The sequence below is a fragment of the Pleurodeles waltl genome, chromosome 4_2, assembly GCF_031143425.1.
Source record: "Pleurodeles waltl isolate 20211129_DDA chromosome 4_2, aPleWal1.hap1.20221129, whole genome shotgun sequence".
NCBI classification, from domain to species: domain Eukaryota; kingdom Metazoa; phylum Chordata; class Amphibia; order Caudata; family Salamandridae; genus Pleurodeles; species Pleurodeles waltl.
In genome coordinates, this window is record NC_090443.1 from 1,051,027,990 (window position 1) to 1,051,054,626 (window position 26,637).

General features: G+C 48.0%; 1 protein-coding gene across 1 annotated transcript; it reads right to left on the bottom strand.

The window, feature by feature from the left end:
• Positions 1–1,712: 1,712 nt before the first annotated feature.
• On the bottom strand, positions 1,713–25,608 carry LOC138294023 (uncharacterized). The gene is made up of 2 exons (XM_069233274.1): positions 25,134–25,608; positions 1,713–1,828 (listed from the first exon to the last, which is right to left on the bottom strand). The coding sequence occupies exons 1-2, from the start codon at positions 25,606–25,608 to the stop codon at positions 1,713–1,715; spliced, it is 591 nt and encodes a 196-aa protein (XP_069089375.1).
• Positions 25,609–26,637: the final 1,029 nt, after the last annotated feature.

Below are 26,637 nucleotides of genomic sequence, written 5' to 3' on the forward strand. Positions count from 1 at the left end.
CTCTTCCGAAGAGGTCTCTGACATTGCTGAAGATCAGTTAATCCACCAGCCCCGGGTGCCATGTTCCCTGCTGGAGCAGTATGTCATGGAAAGGGCAGACCTCAAGCACCTAACTCAACCCCATCCTCCTCACCTTGACATAACACCAGTACTGTGCGGTTGTAACTCCCTGGCTAACGGCCCCTGTAGTAAGGCTTTGGATGGAGAAAAAGTGGGGCTACTGATCTTAAACTTTCCTAAGCTGAGTCTCCAAAGTGATGGTCCCCAAGGTGATGATACTTAAAATGATAGTCCCCAAGGTGATGGTTCTCAAAGTGATGGTCCCCAAAGTGATGGTTCCTAAAGTGATGGCCCCCAAGGTGATGATACTCAAAGTGATGGTCCCCAAGGCAATGGTTCTCAAAGTGATGGTCCCCAAAGTGATGGTTCCTAAAGTGATGGCCCCCAAGGTGATGATACTCAAAGTGATGGCCCCCAAGGTGATGATACTCAAAGTGATGGTCCCCAAGGTGATGGTCCCCAAAGTGATGTTCAACAAAGTGATGGTCCCCGAGATGATGATACTCAAAGTTATGGTCCCCAAAGTGATAGTCCCCAAATTGATGGTCCGTCCCTAAACTGATGGTCCCCAAGGTGATGGTCCTCAAAGTGATGATCCCCAAGGTGATGGTCTCCAAAGTGATGGTTCCTAAAGTGATTGTACCCAGAGTGATGGTCCCCAAAGTATTCAGTGAGTCATTTCCCTTCCCAAATTTTATACAAAGATTGGATGGTTATGTAGTCTGCTCCCATTTGTCCTCTTGAGTTTGTGGGGGCGCCTCCTCACTTCAGTATATTTTAAACATGTTTGTCAGATGCTTCTGTACCAGGCCCCTGGTGAGAATGACCCCTGGCTCATCCCCTGGGATGTGCAACAAGGAGCCTCTGGCGAGAGTAGCCCCACTTCATGAAGGGATGGCCACTCTGTGGCGCTTACTAGGGGTCAGATAAATAGCAGACCACAGTAAATAACATGCATCTCTGCACATACTTACAGACAGAAGTAGCCAGACACACAAGACACCCCCACTTCCAGTGATATCTGCAATAGACCAGTGAGTGATGTGAGGGAGCGGCACTCCTTCAGGGTGGGGAGATGAAGGGGGGCTGCAATCTTCCTTTCCTTCCTTCTATCTCAAGTCTTCTTCCTGCCTGTCTTCCACCCACTCAACCATCGTCCATCCTTCCTTTCCTTTGTAGGTCCATCATCTCTCCATCCAGATGTCATTCTTTCCGTCATCTTCTACGTGTCTCCATCATTCTATCCGCTCTTCTCATCCCACCATTCTTCACTTCACCCATCCACTCATCTCCCATCCATTCATCGCTGCATCCATCCATCGTCCCGTCAGTCTAATCTTCATCTATCCATTCATTCATCTCTCCATCCATCCATCATCCCGTCAGTCTAATCTTCATCTATACATTCATCTCTCCATCCATCCATCATCCCGTCAGTCTAGTCTTCATCTATCCATTCATTCATCTCTCCATCCATCCATCCATCATCCCGTTACCACCATTGGTAGTAGAACAGAGCCTTCTTCCTTCTCTTCAGACAGGAATCAACACCGAATCATCATCAGCTTTGGATAGCACCTTTTTTCTGCGTAGGTGACTCAAGGCGGAACTCCACATGACCATGACTTGGATTTCAATAGTCTTCGACTACATTAATGGAAACATTCCGGGTAAAACATCGCAGACTGAGGTATACTGATTTCATTCATAGAAAGGATCCGGGGTCTGTAGTTTAGTTCCCGGGCTCCTGTTGTCTCCTTCATTGAGTCTGAAAGATTGAAACGGATAATCACACAGAGAGCAGAATAACACGGATGTTCACGCGGCACTAAATTAGGGTGACCACCCATCCGTAAATTTCACGGACTGTCCGTAATTTCGCCTTGTAGCTTTAACGGACAGCATTTGTCCGTAATTTTAGCTTTCACCTAAAGGGCAACGGAGGCAGGGCGAAATTACGGGCAGAGGAGTCTCCCCAGCTGGGCTGGAAGGCAGGGGGTCTCCTGTGCTCCGAGGGAGGGGAAGACAGATAAGAATAGACCTTCTTGCCAGGGGGTCTCCCCTAAAGACATGCAAATGTGCCCAACTGGTAAATCTGCAAATACAAAGGGGCTTGAAAACCTGCATTGACTTTACTAAAAGGAATCACTTGAAGTTTTCTGGTGGCAAAGATATTTTTTTCAGAGAGGTATTGTAATGGTGTTCCAAGGTGAGCTGTGGAGTGTGTGGTTTTAATGGAGTGTTATAATTTTTTTTATCACTAGGTATAAACTATATATTATTCAAATCTGTATTTGAGAAGCACTTTTTATTTATTTAACCGAAATGTATTTGCGCATTTTGTAGCAGCTTTTATTATGATGTAATTGTATTTTTCACAGTTCTTTCAGGTACCACGGTACCTCATAGTACTAACAAACATTGGCAAAGCCAATAGGTCTCATCTACGAAAGAGTGAATGGCTTTGCTAATGTGTTTTAGCCATTAGCCATGTTATACACCAGAGTAGCTGCTGTTCAGCATGGCTTAAAGCTAGTGGCATAGTGGTGTGGAGTGGAGTAGACTAGGAGCAGTGGCGTAGATCCCACTGGTGCAAAGTACAGTGCAGTGGGGTACAGTGCAGTTGTTTAGAGTGCATTATTGTAGAGTGCAGTGGTTTAGAGTGCAGTGGCATGGAGTAGCATGGGACAGAGTAGAGTGGCATAGAGTGCAGTGGAGTAGAGTGGCATACAATAGAGTAGCAGAGAGAGCAGTAGTGTAGAGTGGTGCAGTGGCATAGATTGCAGTGCAGTGATGTAGAGTGGAGTAGAGTGGCACAGAGCAGTGGCGTAGAGTACAGTGGTACAGAGTAGAGGGCAGTGGCATACAGTGCAGTTGTTTAGAGTGCATTGGCGCAGAGTGCAGTGGCATAGAGTGGCATGGGGTAGAGTTACATAGAGTGCAGTGGAGTAGAGCGGCATGCAATAAAGTAGCAGAGAGCGCAGTAATGCAGAGTGGTGTCATAGAGTGCAGAGTAGACTCATGTGGCATAGAGTGTAGTGGTGTAGAGTGGTGCAGAGTAGAGTGGTGTAGAGTATAGTGCCTAGAGTGCAGTAGCATAGAGTAGAGTGGTGTAGAGTGCAGAGTTGCAGAGTAGAGTGTCAGTGCAGTGGTGTAGAGTGGTACAGAGAACAGTGGCATAGAGTACAGTGGTGCAGAGTAAAGGGCAGTGCAGTTGTTTAGAGTGCACTGGTGTAGAGTGCAGTAGCATAGAGTGGCATTGGGCAGAGTAGAGTGGCATAGAATGCAGTGGAATAGAGTATATTGGTGCAAAATGCAGTAGTACAGGGCAGAGTGGTGTAGAGTATAGTGGCGACCAGAGCAGTGTTGCAGAGAGTCAGCTTGCAGTGGTGTAGAGTGCATTGAACTAGAGTGCAGTGGTCAGAGTGGTATAGAGTACAGTGGCGTAGAATAGATTGTTTCAGAGTAGAGTGCAGTTGCATAGAGTGGAGAGGTGCAGGGTAGAGTGTAGTGGCATAGAATGCAGTGGCACAGAGTGCAGTGGCATAAAGTAGATTATTTCACAGTAGAGTGAGGTGGCTTAGAGTGGAGAAGTGCAGGTTAGAATGGAGTTGCATAAAGTGGCATAGAGTGTGATGGCATAGAGTAAAGTAGTGTAGAGTGCCGTTGCATAGAGTGCAGAGGTGCAGAGTAGATTAGAATGATGTACAGTGTATTGATGTAGAGTGCATGGGCATAGAGTTAAGTGCTACAGAGTAAAGTGCATTAGCATAGAGTGTATTAGCTTAGAGTGCAGTGGCGTACAGTGCAGCGTTGCAGAGTGGCAGAGAGTGGAGTTGTGTGGATTAGATTGGTGTTGCCTAGACTGGAGTGGTATGGCGTGCAGACGAGCAGAGCGCAGTGGTGTAGAGAGGCGCAAAGTGCGGTGGCTTAGAGTAGAGTAGTACAGAGTAGAGTAGAGAGGCATAGTGTGAAGTAGCATAGAGTGCAGTGGCATAATGTGGAGTAGCATAGAGTGCAGTGGCATAATGTGAAGTGGTTCCGAATGGAGAAGAGAACAGTGGCATGGAGTGGCGTAAAGTGGAGTGATACAGAGTAGGGTGCAATTCTGATATATTCTGAAGTCTATTTAAATGTTGTCATGTGATAGAAAAAACTCTTTCCTAACCCCAGTATCCAGCAAGATTGTCGCATAAATCCTCTCACTTTGAAGTCAGAGAAAGGAAAGTAAACACTAAGTTCCCACCGAAGACAGGGCCTGACATTTGACTTTGTTCTTTGAATGCACAGCAAATATGATGAGATAAGAACAAGATTTAAAGGCCTGTTTACAGAAAGGGAGCACTCGGCAGGATACTGTAAACAAGGTTTTGGCAAGGGAAGGGATAAATTCAAGCTGCATGGCCTAAAACAAATAAAGCCAGCAAATTGAAAGCAACAAATTGTGAGTTACAAACAACAAGGCCAATGGCAAGCAACGGGAAGAATGCATTCACAAGGAAGCACTATGAATTTACTTAGTGACAGCTGTGGGATACTTTGTGGGTAAAGTCCAGTATTTTAGACCATATCTTGCAGAGGTTTGGCTACATCAATCACCCAGGTAGTATGACAAGAAGACCTGGAGTGGTTTCCATGTTGCAGGAAAGGTCTGCACACCCATTCTATCAGTTTGCCACCATTTCCTATGGTACAGAGCTTCTAGCACACCTCTTGTAGGGTTAGTGCTAGGTGTAGGAATGTACCATCTTGCCTGGCATGTTACCCCCATTTTTCACTGTATATATGTTGTTTTAGTTGTATGTGTCACTGGGACCCTGGTAACCCAGGGCCCCAGTGCTCATAAGTGTGCCTAAATTTGTTACCTGTGTAGTGACTAACTGTCTCACTGAGGCTCTGCTAATCAGAACCTCAGTGGTTATGCTCTCTCATTTCTTTCCAAATTGTCACTAACAGGCTAGTGACCATTTTTACCAATTTACATTGGCTTACTGGAACACCCTTATAATTCCCTAGTATATGGTACTGAGGTACCCAGGGTATTGGGGTTCCAGGAGATCCCTATGGGCTGCAGCATTTCTTTTGCCACCATAGGGAGCTCTGACAATTCTTACACAGGCCTGCCACTGCAGCCTGAGTGAAATAACGTCCACGTTATTTCACAGCCATTTTTCACTGCACTTAAGTAACTTATAAGTCACCTATATGTCTAACCTTTACCTGGTAAAGGTTAGGTGCAAAGTTACTTAGTGTGAGGGTACCCTGGCACTAGCCAAGGTGCCCCCACATTGTTCAGAGCCAATTCCCTGAACTTTGTGAGTGCGGGGACACCATTACGCGCGTGCACTACATATAGGTCACTACCTATATGTAGCTTCACAATGGTAACTCCGAATATGGCCATGTAACATGTCTATGATCATGGAATTGCCCCCTCTATGCCATCCTGGCATAGTTGGCACAATCCCATGATCCCAGTGGTCTGTAGCACAGACCCTGGTACTGCCAAACTGCCCTTCCTGGGGTTTCACTGCAGCTGCTGCTGCTGCCAACCCCTCAGACAGGCATCTGCCCTCCTGGGGTCCAGCCAGGCCTGGCCCAGGATGGCAGAACAAAGAACTTCCTCTGAGAGAGGGTGTGACACCCTCTCCCTTTGGAAAATGGTGTGAAGGCAGGGGAGGAGTAGCCTCCCCCAGCCTCTGGAAATGCTTTCTTGGGCACAGATGTGCCCAATTCTGCATAAGCCAGTCTACACCGGTTCAGGGGACCCCTTAGCCCTGCTCTGGCGCGAAACTGGACAAAGGAAAGGGGAGTGACCACTCCCCTGACCTGCACCTCCCCTGGGAGGTGTCCAGAGCTCCTCCAGTGTGCTCCAGACCTCTGCCATCTTGGAAACAGAGGTGCTGCTGGCACACTGGACTGCTCTGAGTGGCCAGTGCCACCAGGTGACGTCAGAGACTCCTTCTGATAGGCTCCTTCAGGTGTTGCTAGCCTATCCTCTCTCCTAGGTAGCCAAACCCTCTTTTCTGGCTATTTAGGGTCTCTGTCTCTGGGGAAACTTTAGATAACGAATGGAAGAGCTCATCCGAGTTCCTCTGCATCTCTCTCTTCACCTTCTGCCAAGGAATCGACTGCTGACCGCGCTGGAAGCCTGCAAAACTGCAACATAGTAGCAAAGACGACTACTGCAACTCTGTAACGCTGATCCTGCCGCCTTCTCAACTGTTTTCCTGGTGGTGCATGCTGTGGGGGTAGTCTGCCTCCTCTCTGCACTAGAAGCTCCGAAGAAATCTCCCGTGGGTCGACGGAATCTTCCCCCTGCAACCGCAGGCACCAAAAAAGCTGCATTACCGGTCCCTAGGGTCTCCTCTCAGCACGACGAGCGAGGTCCCTCGAATCCAGCAACTCTGTCCAAGTGGCCCCCACAGTCCAGTGACTCTTCAGTCCAAGTTTGGTGGAGGTAAGTCCTTGCCTCACCTCGCTAGACTGCATTGCTGGGAACTGCGACTTTTGCAGCTGCTCCGGCCTCCGTGCACTTCCGGCAGAAATCCTTTGTGCACAGTCCAGCCTGGGTCCTCGGCACTCTAACCTGCATTGCACGACCTCCTAAGTTGTTCTCCGGCGACGTGGGACTTCTTTTTGCGACTTTGGGTGAGCACCGTTTCACACATCCTCGTAGTGCCTGTTTCTGGCACTTCTCTGGGTGCTACCTGCTGCTAAGAGGGCTCCTTGTCTTGCTCGACGTCCCTTCTACCTCCTGGTCCAATTTGCGACCTCCTGGTCCCTCCTGGGCCACAGCAGCATCCAAAAACGCTAACTGGACGATTTGCAGCTAGCAAGGCTTGTTGGCGTTCTTTCGGCGGGAAAACACTTCTGCACGACTCTATAAGGCAAGAGGGATCCGTCCTCCAAAGGGGAAGTCTTTAGCCCTTTGCGTTCTTGCAGAAACCGCAGCTTCTTCTGTCCAGTAGAAGCTTCTTTGCACCCGCAGCTGGCATTTCCTGGGCATCTGCCCATCTCCGACTTGCTTGTGACTTTTGGACTTGGTCCCCTTGTTCCACAGGTACCCTAGATTGGAAATCCACAGTTGTTGCATTGTTGGTTTGTGTCTTTCCTGCATTATTCCTCTAACACGACTTCTTTGTCCTTAGGGGAACTTTAGTGCACTTTGCACTCACTTTTCAGGGTCTTGGGGAGGGTTATTTTTCTAACTCTCACTATTTTCTAATAGTCCCAGCGACCCTCTACAAGGTCACATAGGTTTGGGGTCCATTCGTGGTTCGCATTCTACTTTTGGAGTATATGGTTTGTGTTGCCCCTATCCCTATGTTTCCCCATTGCATCCTATTGTAACTATACATTGTTTGCACTGTTTTCTAAGACTATACTGCATATTTTTGCTATTGTGTATATATATCTTGTGTATATTTCCTATCCTCTCACTGAGGGTACACTCTAAGATACTTTGGCATATTGTCATAAAAATAAAGTACCTTTATTTTTAGTATAACTGTGTATTGTGTTTTCTTATGATATTGTGCATATGACACTAAGTGGTACTGTAGTAGCTTCACACGTCTCCTAGTTCAGCCTAAGCTGCTCTGCTAAGCTACCATTATCTATCAGCCTAAGCTGCTAGACACCCTATACACTAATAAGGGATAACTGGGCCTGGTGCAAGGTGCAAGTACCCCTTGGTACTCACTACAAGCCAGTCCAGCCTCCTACATTGGTTGTGCAGCGGTGGGATAAGTGCTTTGAGACTACTTACCACTCTTGTCATTGTACTTTTCATAAGAGAAAAATATACAAAACAAGGTCAGTGTATATACACATAGCCAAAAAGTTTTGCATTTCCTCTTTTCACTCTTTTCTAAGTGCTGAAAAGTACTTCTAACTTTCTAAAAAGTTCTAAAAAGTTTTAAAAGTTTTTTTCTCTGTCTTTCTAAAAGCTCTGACAAACTTTTTTATCTTTTTCTATCACTTTAACTCTCTCTAAAAATGTCTGGCACAGGCCAAAATGTTGATCTGTCCAAACTTGCATATGATCACCTTAGCTGGAAAGGAGCAAGGAGTCTCTGCATAGAGAGAGGTTTGAGTGTAGGGAAGAATCCTTCCTTGGAATTGTTACTTAACATGCTTAGAGAACAAGATAAGGCAAGAAGTGCCCCATCTGTTGAAAAAGTAGCTAATGGTTCCCAATCTGATCCAGGGACTCCCCCAGGAAAAGATTCAGGAAAGAAACTTCCTAGCCTGCCCATTACTAGACAGTCTAGCATAGTTGGTAATGATGAAGAGCCACACCATACAAATAGTGTTGTCTCACATCATAGCAAAAGCATTTATTCTCACCACAGTGGTACTGATGTTTCTGTTAGCCAAGCTGTTAGGGTGCCCTCTGTAAGGGACAGGTCTCCTTCTGTCCATTCTCACCATACTTCTGTTTCAAGGCATGTCCCTCCCACCCACCCTGATGACAGATTGTTAGAAAGGGAGCTCAATAGATTGAGAGTGGAACAAACCAGACTGAAGCTCAAGAAGCAACAGCTGGATTTGGATAGACAGACTTTAGAAGTAGAGAAGGAGAGACAGAAACAGGGTTTAGAAACCCATGGTGGCAGCAGCAGTATTCCCCATAGTCATCCTGCAAAAGAGCATGATTCCAGGAATCTGCACAAGATAGTTCCCCCTTATAAGGAGGGGGATGACATTAACAAGTGGTTTGCTGCACTTGAGAGGGCCTGTGCTGTACAGGATGTCCCTCAAAGGCAGTGGGCTGCTATCCTATGGCTATCATTTAGTGGAAAAGGTAGGGATAGGCTCCTTACTGTGAAAGAAAGTGAAGCCAATGATTACAAAGTTCTTAAGAATGCACTCCTGGATGGTTATGGCTTAACCACTGAACAATACCGGATAAAGTTCAGAGAGACCAAAAAGGAGTCTTCACAAGACTGGGTTGATTTCATTGACCATTCAGTGAAGGCCTTGGAGGGGTGGTTACATGGCAGTAAAGTTACTGATTATGACAGCCTGTATAACTTGATCCTGAGAGAGCATATTCTTAATAATTGTGTGTCTGATTTGTTGCACCAGTACTTGGTGGACTCGGATCTGACCTCTCCCCAAGAATTGGGAAAGAAGGCAGACAAATGGGTCAGAACAAGGGTGAACAGAAAAGTTCATATAGGGGGTGACAAAGATGGCAACAAGAAGAAGGATGGTAAGTCTTCTGACAAGGGTGGGGACAAATCTAAAAATGAGTCTTCATCAGGCCCACAAAAACACTCTGGTGGGGGTGGTGGGCCCAAATCCTCTTCTAATCAAAACAAAGAAAAGAAACCATGGTGCTATTTATGTCAACTAAAAGGCCATTGGACAACAGATCCCAGTTGTCCAAAGAAAAGCACCAAGCCTCCTACCACTACAACCCCTACTGCTACACCTAGTGTCCCTACTAATAGCAGTGGTGGTGGGAGCAAATCTACTAATAGCCAATCCAAGGGAGTAGCTGGGCTCACTTTTGGTAACTTAGTTGGGGTTCGTCTTGTTAGGGAGACCACAGAGGCTGTGTTGGTCTCTGAGGGGGCTATTGATTTAGCCACCTTAGTTGCTTGTCCCCTTAATATGGATAAGTACAAGCAGCTACCCCTAATAAATGGTGTTGAGGTTCAGGCCTACAGGGACACAGGTGCCAGTGTCACAATGGTGATAGAGAAACTGGTCCACCCTGAACAACACCTACTTGGTCACCAGTACCAAGTAACCGATGCTCACAACAACACACTTAGCCACCCCATGGCTGTTGTAAATCTCAACTGGGGGGGGGTTACTGGTCCAAAGAAAGTTGTGGTAGCCTCAGATTTACCTGTAGACTGTCTACTAGGAAATGATTTGGAGAAATCAGCTTGGTCAGATGTGGAGTTGGAAGCCCATGCAGCAATGCTGGGCATCCCAGGGCATATTTTTGCTTTAACCAGGGCTCAGGCCAAAAAGCAAAAAGGACAGGGTGACTTGGATCCTGGAACAATGGATCAAGTGCTCCCTAAAGCTAGGGCTAGTAGAAGTAAAGCACTTCCTACTATCCCTCCCTCTACAGTGGATTCTAATTCTGAGGAAGAAGAATTTCCACCCTGTGCAGAACCTACACCAGAGGAGCTGGAAGCAGACACTGCTGAGCTTTTGGGTGAAGGGGGGCCTGCCAGGGAGGAGCTGAGTGTGGCACGGCAAACCTGTCCCACACTAGAGGGTCTAAGACAGCAAGCTGTCAAACAGGCTAATGGGGATGTCAGTGACTCTCACAGAGTTTACTGGGAGGACAACCTCTTGTACACTGAAGCAAGGGATCCTAAACCTGGAACTGCCAGGAGGTTAGTGATTCCTCAGGAGTACAGAAAGTTCCTCCTAACTCTAGCCCACGACATTCCCCTAGCTGGACATCTGGGACAAATGAAAACTTGGGACAGACTTGTTCCCTTGTTTCATTGGCCTAGAATGTCTGAGGACACAAAGGAATTTTGTAAGTCCTGTGAAACCTGTCAAGCCAGTGGCAAGACAGGTGGCACCCCAAAGGCACCCCTTATTCCACTGCCTGTGGTTGGGGTTCCCTTTGAAAGGGTAGGGGTTGACATCGTTGGCCCCCTTGACCCTCCTACTGCTTCAGGCAATAGGTTTATCTTGGTGGTAGTGGACCATGCCACAAGATATCCTGAAGCAATTCCTCTAAGGACCACTACAGCACCTGCAGTGGCAAAGGCCCTCCTGGGAATATTTTCCAGGGTGGGCTTCCCAAAAGAGGTAGTTTCAGACAGAGGAAGCAATTTCATGTCTGCTTACTTGAAGGCCATGTGGAAGGAGTGTGGGGTGACATACAAGTTCACCACACCCTATCATCCACAAACAAATGGACTGGTGGAGAGATTTAACAAAACTCTCAAAGGCATGATTATGGGTCTCCCTGAAAAACTCCGCAGGAGATGGGATATCCTGTTACCATGCCTCCTTTTTGCCTACAGGGAGGTACCCCAGAAAGGAGTGGGCTTCAGCCCCTTTGAACTCCTCTTTGGACACCCTGTTAGGGGTCCACTAACACTTGTCAAGGAGGGTTGGGAACAACCTTTAAAAGCTCCAAAGCAAGATATTGTGGATTATGTGCTTGGCCTCAGATCAAGGATGGCTGAGTACATGAAAAAGGCCAGTAAAAACCTTCAGGCCAGCCAAGAGCTCCAAAAGCAATGGCATGACCAGAAGCCTGTTTTGGTTCAGTACAAACCAGGGCAGAAAGTGTGGGTCTTGGAGCCTGTGGCCCCAAGAGCACTCCAAGATAAATGGAGTGGACCCAACACAATTGTTGAGAAAAAGGGTGAAGTCACCTACTTAGTTGACTTAGGCACTGTCAGGAGTCCCCTTAGGGTGCTCCATGTCAATCGCCTGAAACCCTACTATGACAGGGCTGATCTCACCCTGCTCATGGCAACTGATGAGGGACAGGAAGAAGACAGTGATCCTCTGCCTGATCTCTTCTCTTCCACAGAACAAGATGCTCTAGTGGAAGGTGTAGTTTTGGCTGATTGTCTTACTGCTGAGCAGAAAGACCATTGCATAAATCTCCTGGGTCAGTTTTCTGAACTCTTCTCTACTGTGCCAGGTACCACTTCTTGGTGTGAGCACACTATAGATACTGGAGACAGCTTGCCTGTCATAAGTAAGATCTATAGGCAGCCTGACCATGTCAGAGACTGCATAAAGCAAGAGGTGCAGAAAATGTTAGAACTGGGAGTGGTTGAGCACTCTGAAAGTCCATGGGCTTCTCCTGTGGTACTTGTACCAAAACCTCATTCCAAGGATGGAAAGAAAGAAATGCGGTTTTGTGTAGACTACAGAGGTCTCAACCAGGTAATCAAAACTGATGCTCACCCTATACCCAGGGCAGGTGAGCTCATAGATACACTGGCATCTGCCAAGTATCTAAGCACTTTTAATTTGACTACAGGGTATTGGCAGATCAAATTATCAGAAGATGCTAAACCTAAAACTGCATTTTCAACCATTGGAGGCCATTACCAATTCACAGTAATGCCTTTTGGATTGAAAAATGCACCTGCCACTTTTCAGAGGTTGGTGAACACAGTCTTGCAAGGGCTGGAAGCTTTTAGTGCAGCATATTTGGATGATATAGCTGTCTTTAGCTCCAGCTGGGATGATCACCTGGTCCACCTATGGAAAGTTTTGGAGGCCCTGCAAAAGGCAGGCCTCACTATCAAGGCTTCAAAGTGCCAGATAGGGCAGGGAAAGGTGGTTTATCTGGGACACCTTGTTGGTGGGGAACAGATTGCACCACTTCAGGGGAAAATCCAAACTATTATAGATTGGGTTCCCCCTACTACTCAGACCCAGGTGAGAGCCTTCCTAGGCCTCACTGGGTATTACAGGAGGTTCATTAAGAACTATGGCTCCATTGCAGCCCCTCTTAATGACCTCACATCCAAGAAAATGCCTAAAAAGGTATTATGGACAGCAAACTGTCAGAAAGCTTTTGAGGAGCTGAAGCAGGCCATGTGCTCTGCACCTGTACTGAAAAGCCCTTGTTACTCTAAAAAATTCTATGTCCAAACTGATGCATCTGAATTAGGAGTATGGGCAGTCCTATCACAACTTAATTCTGAGGGCCAGGATCAACCTGTTGCTTTTATTAGTAGGAGGTTGACCCCTAGAGAAAAGCGTTGGTCTGCCATTGAGAGGGAGAACTTTGCTGTGGTCTGGGCACTGAAGAAGTTGAGGCCATACCTGTTTGGCACTCACTTCTTGTTCAGACAGACCACAAACCTCTACTTTGGCTAAAACAAATGAAAGGTGAAAATCCTAAATTGTTGAGGTGGTCCATATCCCTACAGGGAATGGACTATACAGTGGAACATAGACCTGGGAGTAGCCACTCCAATGCAGATGGACTCTCCAGATATTTCCACTTAGACAATGAAGACTCATCAGGTCATGGCTAGTCTTATTGTCCTTCGTTTGGGGGGGGTTGTGTAGGAAAGTACCATCTTGCCTGGCATGTTACCCCCATTTTTCACTGTATATATGTTGTTTTAGTTGTATGTGTCACTGGGACCCTGCCAGCCAGGGCCCCAGTGCTCATAAGTGTGCCTGAATGTGTTACCTGTGTTATGACTAACTGTCTCACTGAGGCTCTGCTAATCAGAACCTCAGTGGTTATGCTCTCTCATTTCTTTCAAATTGTCACTAACAGGCTAGTGACCAATTTTACCAATTTACATTGGCTTACTGGAACACCCTTATAATTCCCTAGTATATGGTACTGAGGTACCCAGGGTATTGGGGTTCCAGGAGATCCCTATGGGCTGCAGCATTTCTTTTGCCACCCATAGGGAGCTCTGACAATTCTTACACAGGCCTGCCACTGCAGCCTGAGTGAAATAACGTCCACGTTATTTCACAGCCATTTTACACTGCACTTAAGTAACTTATAAGTCACCTATATGTCTCACCTTTACCTCGTAAAGGTTAGGTGCAAAGTTACTTAGTGTGAGGGCACCCTGGCACTAGCCAAGGTGCCCCCACATTGTTCAGGGCCAATTCCCCGGACTTTGTGAGTGCGGGGACACCATTACACGCGTGCACTACATATAGGTCACCACCTATATGTAGCTTCACAATGGTAACTCCGAATATGGCCATGTAACATGTCTATGATCATGGAATTGCCCCCTCTATGCCATCCTGGCATAGTTGGCACAATCCCATGATCCCAGTGGTCTGTAGCACAGACCCTGGTACTGCCAAACTGCCTTTCCCGGGGTTTCACTGCAGCTGCTGCTGCTGCCAACCCCTCAGACAGGCTTCTGCCCTCCTGGGGTCCAGCCAGGCTTGGCCCAGGATGGCAGAACAAAGGACTTCCTCTGAGAGAGGGTGTTACACCCTCTCCCTTTGGAAAATGGTGTGAAGGCAGGGGAGGAGTAGCCTCCCTCAGCCTCTGGAAATGTTTTCATGGGCACACATGGTGCCCATTTCTGCATAAGCCAGTCTACACCGGTTCAGGGACCCCTTAGCCCTGCTCTGGCGCGAAACTGGACAAAGGAAAGGGGAGTGACCACTCCCCTGACCTGCACCTCCCCTGGGAGGTGTCCAGAGCTCCTCCAGTGTGCTCCAGACCTCTGCCATCTTGGAAACAGAGGTGCTGATGGCACACTGGACTGCTCTGAGTGGCCAGTGCCACCAGGTGACATCAGAGACTCCTTCTGATAGGCTCCTTCAGGTGTTGCTAGCCTATCCTCTCTCTTAGGTAGCCAAACCCGCTTTTCTGGCTATTTAGGGTCTCTGTCTCTGCGGATTCCTTGGATAACGAATGCAAGAGCTCATCCGAGTTCCTCTGCATCTCTCTCTTCACCTTCTGCCAAGGAATCGACTGCTGACCGCGCTGGAAGCCTGCAAAACTGCAACAAAGTAGCAAAGACGACTACTGCAACTCTGTAATGCTGATCCTGCCGCCTTCTCGACTGTTTTCCTGGTAGTGCATGCTGTGGGGGTAGTCTGCCTCCTCTCTGCACTAGAAGCTCCGAAGAAATCTCCTGTGGGTCGACGGAATCGTCCCCCTGCAACCGCAGGCACCAAAGAACTGCATCACCGGTCCCCTGGGTCTCCTCTCAGCACGAGCGAGGTCCCTTGAATCCAGCAACTCTGTCCAAGTGACTCCCACAGTCCAGTGACTCTTCAGTCCAAGTTTGGTGGAGGTAAGTCCTTGCCTCCCCACGCCAGACTGCATTGCTGGGAACCGCGACTTTTGCAGCTACTCCGGCCTCCGTGCACTTCCGGCAGAAATCCTTTGTGCACAGTCCAGCCTGGGTCCACAGCACTCTAACCTGCATTGCACGACCTCCTAAGTTGTCCTCCGGCGACGTGGGACTCCTTTGTGCGACTTCGGGTGAGCACCATTTCACGCATCTTTGTAGTGCCTGTTTCGGGCACTTCTGCGGGTGCTGCCTGCTGCTGAGAGGGCTCCTTGTCTTGTTCGACGGCCCCTCTGTCCCCAGACGCAATTGGCGACATCCTGGTCCCTCCTGGGCCACAGCAGCATCCAAAAACCCTTACCGCACGATTTGCAACTAGCAAGGCTTGTTGGCGGTCTATTTTCAGGAAAACACTTCTGCACAACTCTCCATGGCGTGGGGGATCCATCCTCCAAAGGGAAAGTCTCTAGCCCTTGTCGTTCCTGCAGAACCTTCAGCTTCTACTGTCCAGTAGCAGCTTCTTTGCACCCACAGCTGGCATTTCCTGGGCATCTGCCCATCTCCGACTTGCTTGTGACTTTTGGACTTGGTCCCCTTGTTCCACAGGTACCCTCGACTGGAAATCCATCGTTGTTGCCTTGCTGGTTTGTGTCTTTCCTGCAGAATTCCCCAATCACGACTTCTATGTCCTTTGGGGAACTTTAGTGCACTTTGCACTCACTTTTCAGGGTCTTGGGGTGGGCTATTTTTCTAACCCTTACTATTTTCTTATAGTCCCAGCGACCCTCTACAAGGTCACATAGGTTTGGGGTCCATTCGTGGTTCGCATTCCACTTTTGGAGTATATGGTTTGTGTTGCCCCTATCCCTATGTGTCCCCATTGCATCCTATTGTAACTATACATTGTTTGCACTGTTTTCTAATACTATTACTGCATATTTTGGTATTGTGTACATATATCTTGTGTATATTTGCTATCCTCATACTGAGGGTACACTCTGAGATACTTTGGCATATTGTCATAAAAATAAAGTACCTTTATTTTTAGTATATCTGTGTATTGTGTTTTCTTATGATATTGTGCATATGACACTTGTGGTACTGTAGGAGCTTCACTCGTCTCCTAGTTCAGCCTAAGCTGCTCTGCTAAGCTACCATTATCTATCAGCCTAAGCTGCTAGACACCCTATACACTAATAAGGGATAACTGGGCCTGGTGCAAGGTGTAAGTACCCCTTGGTACTCACTACAAGCCAGTCCAGCCTCCTACACTGATCATAAACTTTCCTAAGCTGAGTCTCCAAAGTGATGGTCCCCAAGGTGATGATACTTAAAATGATGGTCCCCAAGGTGATGGTTCTCAAAGTGATGGTCCCCAAAGTGATGGTTCCTAAAGTGATGGCCCCCAAGGTGATGATACTCAAAGTGATGGTCCCCAAGGTGATGGTCCCCAAAGTGATGTTCAACAAAGTGATGGTCCCCGAGGTGATGATACTCAAAGTGATAGTCCCCAAATTGATGGTTCCTAAAGTGATAGTACCCAAACTGATGGTCCTTAAAGTGATAGTACCCAAAGTGATGGTTCCTAAAGTGATGGTCCCAAGGTGATGATACTCAAAGTGATGGTCCACAAAGTGATACTACTCAAAGTGATTGTCTCTAAAGTGATGGTCCCCAAGGTGATGGTCCCCAAAGTGATGGTCCCTAAAGTGTAGACCCTAAAGTAATCGCCCCCACAGTGATGGTTCCCAAAGTGATGGTCCCTAAAGTGTAGTACCTAAAGTGATTGTCCCCACAGTGATGTTCCCTAAAGTGAGGGTCCCCAAAGTGATGATGACGAAACTGATGGTCCCTGAAGTGATGGTCCCTAAAGTGATGGTCACCAAAGTGATAGTGCCCAAGGTTATGGTCCAAAAAGTGATGCTCCCCAAATTGATGGTCCGTCCCTAAACTGATGGTCCCCAAGGTGATGGTCCTCAAAGTGATGGTCCCCGAGATGATGGTCCCCAAAGTGATGAGTCCCCAAAGTGATGGTCCCTAAAGTGACGGTACCCAAAGTATTCGGTGAGTCATTTCCCTTCCCAAATTTTATACAAAGATTGGATGGTTATGTAGTCTGCTCCCATTTGTCCTCTAGAGTTTCTGCAATCTTCCTTTCCTTCCTTCTATCTCTCAAGTCTTCTTCCTGCTTGTCTTCCACCCACTCAACCATCGTCCATCCTTCCTTTCCTTTGTAGGTCCATCATCTCTCCATCCAGACGTCATTCTTTCCGTCATCTTCTACATGCCTCCATCATTCTATCCGCTCCTCTCACCCCACCATTCTTCACTTCACCCATCCACTCATCTCCCATCCATTCATCTCTGCATCCATCCATCATCCCGTCAGTCTAATCTTCATCTATCCATTCATTCATCTCTCCATCCATCCATCCATCATCCCTTCAGTCTAATCTTCATCTATCCATTCATTCATCTCTCCATCCATCCATCATCCTGTTACCACCATTGGTAGTAGAATAGAGCCTTCTTCCTTCTCTTCAGACAGGAATCAACACCGAATCATCATCAACTTTGGATAGCACCTTTTTTCTGCGTAAGTGACTCAAGGCGGAACTCCACTTGACCATGACTTGGATTTCAATAGTCTTCGACTACATTATTGGAAATATTTGCGGTAAAACATCGCAGACTGAGGTATACTGATTTCATTCATAGAAAGGATCCGGGGTCTGTAGTTTAGTTCCCGGGCTCCTGTTGTCTCCTTCATTGAGTCTGAAAGATTGAAACGGATAATCACACAGAGAGCAGAATAACACGGATGTTCACGCGGCACTTACTATTCAATCTATGTGCTGCTCATTGGTCTTCAGCTGGGGTGGGTGAACTCGCAGAGTTTCACTCCGCGGGATTCCGCAAAGATATATAAAAACTCTGCAAAATTCCGCGGAGGTCCGTGAGCGGGCGGAATCCGCACATCACATTGATTTTTAGCACCGGGAGCTTATGCCGTGCTGCACAATTCAGCGCGAACAGCACCACGTGGTGCCCGAGAGGGCGCTGCTTCTTTGCTGCCGCTCGAGTACATTTTCTGCTTGAGTAGAAACTCAGTTTTCTCACCACAAAGGGCCACGACTGCCCGCGGCCACCGCCATTGAAAAAATCTTGCCGGGTGCCATTCTAGCACTTGAAAATCATGCGATTTAACGTTGGCAAGCCGCGTGTGAGAAAAAACACAACCACACGGAGGTCAGAGGAACTTTTGCTGGAACTCCGTGTTACGAGCATAACGAAGAGCGGGAAAAACTCTGTGAACTCCACCGGCGACGCGGAATTTATCGCTCACAGTAGAACGCCTTGGTCATATCAATGTGGTAAGCAAGGATGGATGCTCTGTTATGAATCAGATGTGCTCAGTTAATGACAGATTAGGGTGCGGGTCACTGGAGCGACCAAAGGTAACTTGTAACATGAAGGTGTTGCATCAAGCGCCTGGACCTGCCCTCCGGCTCCCATAATCTGCTTTTAACTGGAGGCACCATGTGGAGGTCATCTTGGAGCTTGTGAAGATCCCATGCCAGAGGGGACGCTGCGCTCCACTACCTCTTGCATGAACCAAGGCTTAGTTACATGATATGAGGAGCACGTGAAGGTCCACAGGGCTCTCTGGTACAACTGGGAAGCGGGAGGAAAAACAACCATTGTTTAATCAGTTGGATAATTACATGATACAAAAAGGAAAGAAAGAAAACCATATTAAAAAAGCAAAGTCAAACTTCTCAGATGCTATTAACAAGCTAACGCCAGAGCTCCAACTTCACAACTGCTATGTACAAGTCCGACTTCACAACTGCTAAGAACAAGTGCAGCTTCAGAGCTGCTTTTAACAACTCCAACTTCACAACTGCTAAGAACAAGTCCAACTACAGGGCTGCTTTTAACAAGTCCAACTTCACAACTGCTATTAAAAACGTTCAGAGGGCCCTTTAACAAAAGCAACTAACAACAAATCAGTATCTCCTTTGTCCCACCCTCAATCTGATTTAATTTTGTGCCACTTAAAGAAATACTTTTTAGATATTTTTCCTAGTAGGAAAAATAAATTTGAAATGAGAGGAGACTTTCGTGGGGTACAAAGAGCTGAAATAAGTAACCATTTGCTCGACCTGGAAGTAAAGTGTATCTGGCATGTAATGTTCCACTACCAGCCTAGAGAGCGTGTAGGGTCTCCTCAGTTCAATCATTCTCATATAAGAGGTTCCCTCTGTAATGCTGAACACAAAGATATAAGGCCCTCCCAGTCCATCTATGCACAACCACATGCTGTCTTCACACAGCACCTGCATAAAGATTTGATGCCTCCATGGTACTGCTATAAAAACAGATACAAGGGCCTGTTAGTGCTTCTATACAGATAGATACATGCCCTCTATGGTGCTTCTATACATAGATACGAGGCCGCCTCAGTTCTCCTACACCCACACCTCTGAGGCTCCTCGGTGCTCCTATACACACAGATATGACGCCTCCTCTGTGCTCCTACACACACAGATACACTGCCCCCACAGATACAAGGCCTCCTCTGTGCTCCTACAAACAGATACACTGCATCCAGATACGAGGCCGCCTCAGTTCTCCTACACCCACACCTCTGAGGCTCCTCGGTGCTCCTATACACACAGATATGACGCCTCCTCTGTGCTCCTACACACACAGATACACTGCCCCCACAGATACAAGGCCTCCTCTGTGCTCCTACAAACAGATACACTGCATCCAGATACGAGGCCGCCTCAGTTCTCCTACACCCACACCTCTGAGGCTCCTCGGTGCTCCTATACACACAGATACACTGCCTCCACAGATACAAGGCCTCCTCGGTGGTCCTACAAACAGATACACTGCCTTCGCAGAAACAAAGAGTCCTCAGTGCTCGCATACACAAACATACACTGTCTCCAAAGATACTAGGCCTCCTTGGTGCTCCTACACACACAGATACACTGCCTCCACAGATACAAGGCCTCCTTGGAGCTCCTACACACAGATACACTGCCTTCGTAGAAACAAAGAGTCCTTGGTGCTCGTATACACAAACATACACTGTCTCCAAAGATGCTAGGCCTCCTTGGTGCTCCTACACACACAGATACACTGCCTCCACAGATACAAGGCTTCCTCGGTGCTCCTACACACAGATACACTGCCTTCGCAGAAACAAAGAGTCCTCGGTGCTCGTATACACAAACATACACTGTCTCCAAAGATACTAGGCCTCCTTGGTGCTCCTACACACACAGATACACTGCCTCTACAGATACGAGACCTCCTCAGTGCTCCTATACACACAGATACACTGCCCCCACAGATACAAGGCCTCCTTGGAGCTCCTATACACAGATACACCGCCTTCGCAGAAACGAAGACTCCTTGGTGCTCGTATACACACAAATACACTGTCTCCACAGATACTAGACCTCCTCAGTGCTCCCTTACACACAGATACTCTGCATCCAGATACAAGGCCTCCTTGGTGCTTCTACACACACAGAAACACTGCCTCCACAGATACGAGGCCTCCTCAGTGCTCTTATACACACAGATACAAGTCTTCCTCAGTGCTCCTATACACACTGGTACACTGCCTCTTCAGATATGAGGCCTCAGAGCTCCTATACACTCAGATACAAGGCCTCCTCGGTGCTCCAAAACACACAGATACAGGGCCTCCTCTGTGCTCCTAAACACACAGATTCAAGTCTTCCTCGATGCTCCTAAACACACTCATACAAGTCTTCCTCGATGCTACTATACACACACATACTCTGCCTCCACAGATAGAAGGCCTCCTCGGTGCTCCTATACACACAGATACACTGCCTCCACAGATATGAGGCCTTGTCAGTGTTCCTATTCACCCAGATACTGACCCCACAGATGCAAGGCCTCCTCGGTGCTCCTACACACAGATACACTGCTTTCGCAGAAACAAAGAGTCCTTGGTGCTTGTATACACACACACATACACTGTCTCCAAAGATACTAGGCCTCCTTGGTGCTCCTACACACACAGATACACTGCCTCCACAGATACAGGGCCTCCTCAGTGCTCCTATACACACAGATATGACGCCTCCTCTGTGCTCCTACACACACAGATACACTGCCTCCACAGATACAAGGCCTCCTCTGTGCTCCCACACACAGATACACTGCCTTCGTAGAAACAAAGAGTCCTCGGTGCTCGTATATACACACATACACTGTCTCCAAAGATAGTAGGCCTCCTCAGTGCTCCTACACACACAGATACACTACCTCCACAGATACAAGGCCCCCTTGGTGCTCCTACACACATATACACTGCCTCCTAAGATACTAGGCATCCGCGGTGCTCCTACACACGCAGATACACTGCCTCCACAGATACGAGGCCTCCTCGGTGCTCCTATACACACAGATATGACGCCTCCTCTGTGCTCCTACACACACAGATACACTGCCTCCACAGATACGAGGCCTCCTCGGTGCTCCTATACACACAGATATGATGCCTCCTCTGTGCTCCGATACACACAGATACACTGCCTCCACAGATACGAGGCCTCCTTGGTGCTCCTATACACGCAGATACACTGTCTCCACAGATATGAGGCCTTGTCAGTGTTCCTATTCACACAGATACTGACCCCACAGAAATAAGGCCTCCTCGATCCTCCTACACACAGACTCACTGCCTTCGCAGAAACGAAGAGTCCTCAGTGCTTGTATACACACACACATACACTGCCTCCAAAGATACTAGGCCTTCTTGGTGCTCCTACACACACAGATACACTGCCTCTACAGATACGAGGCCTCCTTGTTGCTCCTATACACACAGGTATGACGCCTCCTCTGTGCTCCTACACACAGATACACTGCCTTCATAGAAACGAAGAGTCCTCGGTGCTCGTATATACACACATACACTGTCTCCAAAGATACTAGGCCTCCTTGGTGCTCCTACACACACAGATACATTGCCTCCACAGATACGAGGCCTCCGCAGTGCTCCTTTACACACAGATACACTGCCCCCACAGATACAAAGCCTCCTTGGTGCTCTTACACACAGATACACTGCCTTTGCAGAAATGAAGACTCCTCGGTGCTCCTAAACACACAGATTCAAGGCCTCTTCGGTGCTCCTAAACACACAGATACAAGGCCTCCTTGGTGCTCCTAAACACACAGATTCAAGTCTTCCTCGATTCTCCTAAACACACTCATACAAGTCTTCCTCAATGCTACTATAGACACAGATACTCTGCCTCCACAGATACAAGACCTCCTCGGTGATCTTATACACACAGATTCAAGGCCTCCTCCATGCTCTTATACACACAGATTCAAGGCCTCCCCGGTGCTCCTATACACACAGATATAAAGCCTTCCCAGTGTTCCTATACTCTACATATAGATAAAGATTCCTAAATGCTCCTATAAACACAGATACAAGGCCTCCTCAGTGATCTTATACACACAGATTCAAGGCCTCCTCCATGCTCCTATACACAGAGATACGAGGCCTCCTCGGTGCTCCCATACACACAGATACAAGGTGTCCTTGGTGCTCCCATAAACACAGATACAAGGCCTCATCTGTGCTTCTAAACACACAGATACAAGGTATCTTCAGGGCTCCTATACACACAGATACAAGGCCTCCTCTGTGATCTTATACACAGATACAAAGCCTCCTCAGTGCTCCTATACACACAGATAGAAGGCCTCCCCGGGGCTCCTACACACACAGATGCAAGGCCTCCTCCATGCTCCTACACACACAGATGCAAGGCCTCCTTGGTGCTCCTATACACACAGATACAAGGCCTCCTCTGTGATCTTCTACACACAGATACAAGGCCTCCTCAGTGATCCCATACACACAAATACAAGGCCTCCTCGGTGTGCCTATACACACAGATACAAGGCCTCCTCTGTCATCCTATAGACACAGATACAAGGCCCCCTCGGTGCGCCTATACAGACAGATACATGGCCTCCTATGTGATCCTATACTAACAGATACAAGGCCTCCTCTGTGATCCTACACACACAGATACAAGGCCTCCTCGATGCTTCTATACACATAGATACAAGGCCTTCTCGATGCTCCTATACACACAGATACATGGACTCCTCGGTGCTCCTATACACACAGATACAAGGCTTCCTCAGTGCTCCTATACACACAGATACCAGGCCTCCTCAATGCTCCTATACACACAGATACAAGGCCTCCTCAATGCTCCTATACACACAGATACAAGGCCTCCTCGGTGTGCCTATACACACAGATACAAGGCCTCCTCTGTGCTCCTATACACACAGATAAATGGCCTCCTCGGTGCTCCTATACACACAGATACAAGGCCTCCTCGATGCTGATACATGGCCTCCTCAGTGCTCCTATACACACAGATACATGGCCTCCTCAATGCTGATACAAGGCCTCCTCGATGCTCCTATACACACAGATAGGAGGCCTCCTCGATGCTCCTATACACACAGATACAAGGCCACCTCGATGCTCCTATACAGACAGATACATGGCCTCCTATGTGATCCTATACTAACAGATACAAGGCCTCCTCTGTGGTCCTACACACACAGATACAAGGCCTCCTCGATGCTTCTATACACATAGATACAAGGCCTTCTCGATGCTCCTATACACACAGATACATGGCCTCCTCGGTGCTCCTATACACACAGATACAAGGCATCCTCAGTGCTCCTATACACACAGATACCAGGCCTCCTTGGCGCTCCTATACACACAGATACAAGGCCTGTTCAGTGCTCTTATACACACAGATACTTGGCCTCCTCGGTGCTCCTATACACACAGATACCAGGCTTCCTCTGTGCTTCTATACACACAGATAGAAGACCTCCTCTGTGATCCTATACATACAGATACAAGGCCTCCTCAATGCTCCTATACACACAGATACAAGGCCTCCTCAATGCTCCTATACACACAGATACAAGGCCTCCTCGGTGTGCCTATACACACAGATACAAGGCCTCCTCTGTCATCCTATAGACACAGATACAAGGCCCCCTCGGTGCGCCTATACACACAGATACGAGGCCTCCTCTGTGCTTCTCTACACACAGATACAAGGCTTCCTCGGTGCTCCTATACACACAGATACATGGCCTCCTCGATGCTGATACATGGCCTCCTCGGTGCTCCTATACACACAGATACAAGGCTTCCTCGATGCTCCTATGCACACAGATACAAGGCCTCCTCGATGCTCCTATACACACAGATACAAGGCCTCCTCGATGCTGATACATGGCCTCCTCGGTGCTCCTATACACACAGATACATGGCCTCCTCAATGCTGATACAAGGCCTCCTCGATGCTCCTATACACACAGATAGGAGGCCTCCTCGATGCTCCTATACACACAAATACATGGCCTCCTCGGTGCTCCTATACACACAGATACCAGGCTTCCTCTGTGCTCCTATACACACAGATACATGGCCTCCTCGGTGCTCCTATACACACAGATACAAGGCCTCCTCTGTGCTCCTATACACACAGATACATGGCCTCCTCGGTGCTCCTATACACACAGATACAAGGCCTCCTCAATGCTGATACATGGCCTCCTCAGTGCTCCTATACACACAGATACATGGCCTCCTCAATGCTGATACAAGGCCTCCTCGATGCTCCTATACACACAGATAGGAGGCCTCCTCGATGCTCCTATACACACAGATACATGGCCTCCTCGGTGCTCCTATACACACAGATACCAGGCTTCCTCTGTGCTTCTATACACACAGATAGAAGGCCTCCTCTGTGAATCTATACATACAGATACAAGGCCTCCTCAGTGCTCCTATACACACAGATACATGGCCTCCTCAATGCTGATACAAGGCCTCCTCGGTGTGCCTATACACACAGATAGGAGGCATCCTCGGTGATCCTATACATACATGCCCCTTCATCTCTCTGGCCTGCCAGAACCCTCATAGCCAAAACCTTTTGAAGTTCCAAAGCAGAGGAAAGTGAGGTGCCCTGCCCCTCACTCAGGTCCCTGGATTTGGGGTGCAGGATTCGGGGCTCCCACGGTTCCTTCCTCATGAGTCAGGATCCAGTCACATTCCTCGGGTGATGCACGGAGGGCGCATGAGTCAGATGTGAGAATCTGTTTTTAACAATAAAAGTGATGCCCGGTGAATCTGAGCAATGATGCAAGGAGGGGGAGGTGTGAAAACATGACTCCATCTGTGTATGCAGCCCCCCTTACTCTGTGCACGTGAAACTCCCTCCTCCACCCTCCTCTGTTCCCTCCCCATCTCTTCCTTCACTCTCCTCTGTCTCCTTTGCATCTCTTCATCCATCCGCCTCTTTCTCTTTTGCATCTGTTCCTCCACCCTCTGTCTCCTCCTTAGCATCTCTTCCTCCATCCTCCTCTGTCCCTTTGCATCTCTTCCTCCATCCTCCTCTTTCTCCTTTGCATCTCTTCCTTCATCCTCTGTCTCCTTCTTGGCATCTCTTCCTTCATCCTCCTCTGTTCCCTCCCCATCTCTTCCTCCACCCTCCTCTGTGTCCTCCCCATCTCTTCCTCCATCCTCCTCTGCCTCCTTCCCATCTCTTCCTCCATCCTCCTCTCTTCTTTGCATCTCTTCCTCCATTCTCTTCTTTCTCCTCCACATCCCGTTCCTGTCTCCCCCTTTTCCACATATCTCTTCCTCCTCTACCCCGAACCACTTTCTATCCATCTCTCCCACAATCCTCCCCTGCCCCTTCCTGCACTGTCCTCCTCCTTTCTCCTTCTCCCTCATCCCTCACCTCATGTTCCACCTTGTATCCGTCCCCTCTCTCTTCTCCATTTCTCCCTCATCACTTCTATCTCTACCTCCTACCTCCTTCTACCACATTCCCTATCCTTCTCTTCCATCAGCTCAATTTGTAGCCCTCCACTGACACGTTTCTACCCCTCTCTCTCCACACCTCTTTTTTATGCAGTATTTTCACCTTCAGCCTTCCCATCCCTCTTCTTCTCAATATCTCCTTCTCTTCTACCTCTTTCTCTGTATCTCATCTGTCTTCCTCTTCTCCACATTTCCTTCTCCTCTGCGTCTTTCTCCTTCTCTCACCTCTGTCTTCCTCTTCTCAACGTTCCTTCTCCTCTGCCTCTTTCTCCATCTCTCCAGTCTCTTTTGTCATCTTCTCAATGTCTCCTTCTCCTCTTGCCCTTCTCCCTCTCTCCTTTCTGTCTTCATCTTCTACACGTCTTCATCTCCTCCGCTCCTTTCTTTGTCTCTCACCTTTGTCTTCATCTTCTCTACGTCTCCTTCTCTTCTGCCCCTTTCACCATCTCTCCTCTCCGTCTTCATTTATTCCACGTCTCATTCTCCTCTGCCCATTCTCTGTCTCTTCTCTCTGTCTTCATGTTCTCCACGTCTCCTTCTCCTCTACCCCTTCTCCATCTCTCCCCGTCTTCATCTTCTCCACATCTTCTCCATTGCCCCTTTCTCCTTCTCTCCACTCTCTTCATCTTCTCCACATTTCCTTCTCCTCTGCCCCTTCTCCATCTCTTCTCTCTGTCTTTATCTTCTCCACATCTCCCTCTCCTTTAACCCTTTGTCTACCTCTCCTCTCTTTCTTCTTGTCCTCCATCTCTCCCATGTCCCCTTCATTCTAGTCCCTTCTCTCCAGTCCCTCTCTCTAACTCCTTCTCCACTATTTCCTCCTCCTTCTTCATCCACAGTCTCCATCTCTCTGGTTCTTTACCGTTCTTCACAGTG

Bases quoted from the DNA above. Each gene is read 5' to 3' on its own strand.
- LOC138294023 (XM_069233274.1), bottom strand. From the start codon at position 25,608: ATGGATAGAAAGTGGTTCGGGGTAGAGGAGGAAGAGATATGTGGAAAA. The intron at 1,829-25,133 runs GTAAGGGGGGCT...TCAATCTTTCAG, and splicing joins GGGAGTTTCACGTGCACAGA to ACTCAATGAAGGAGACAACA.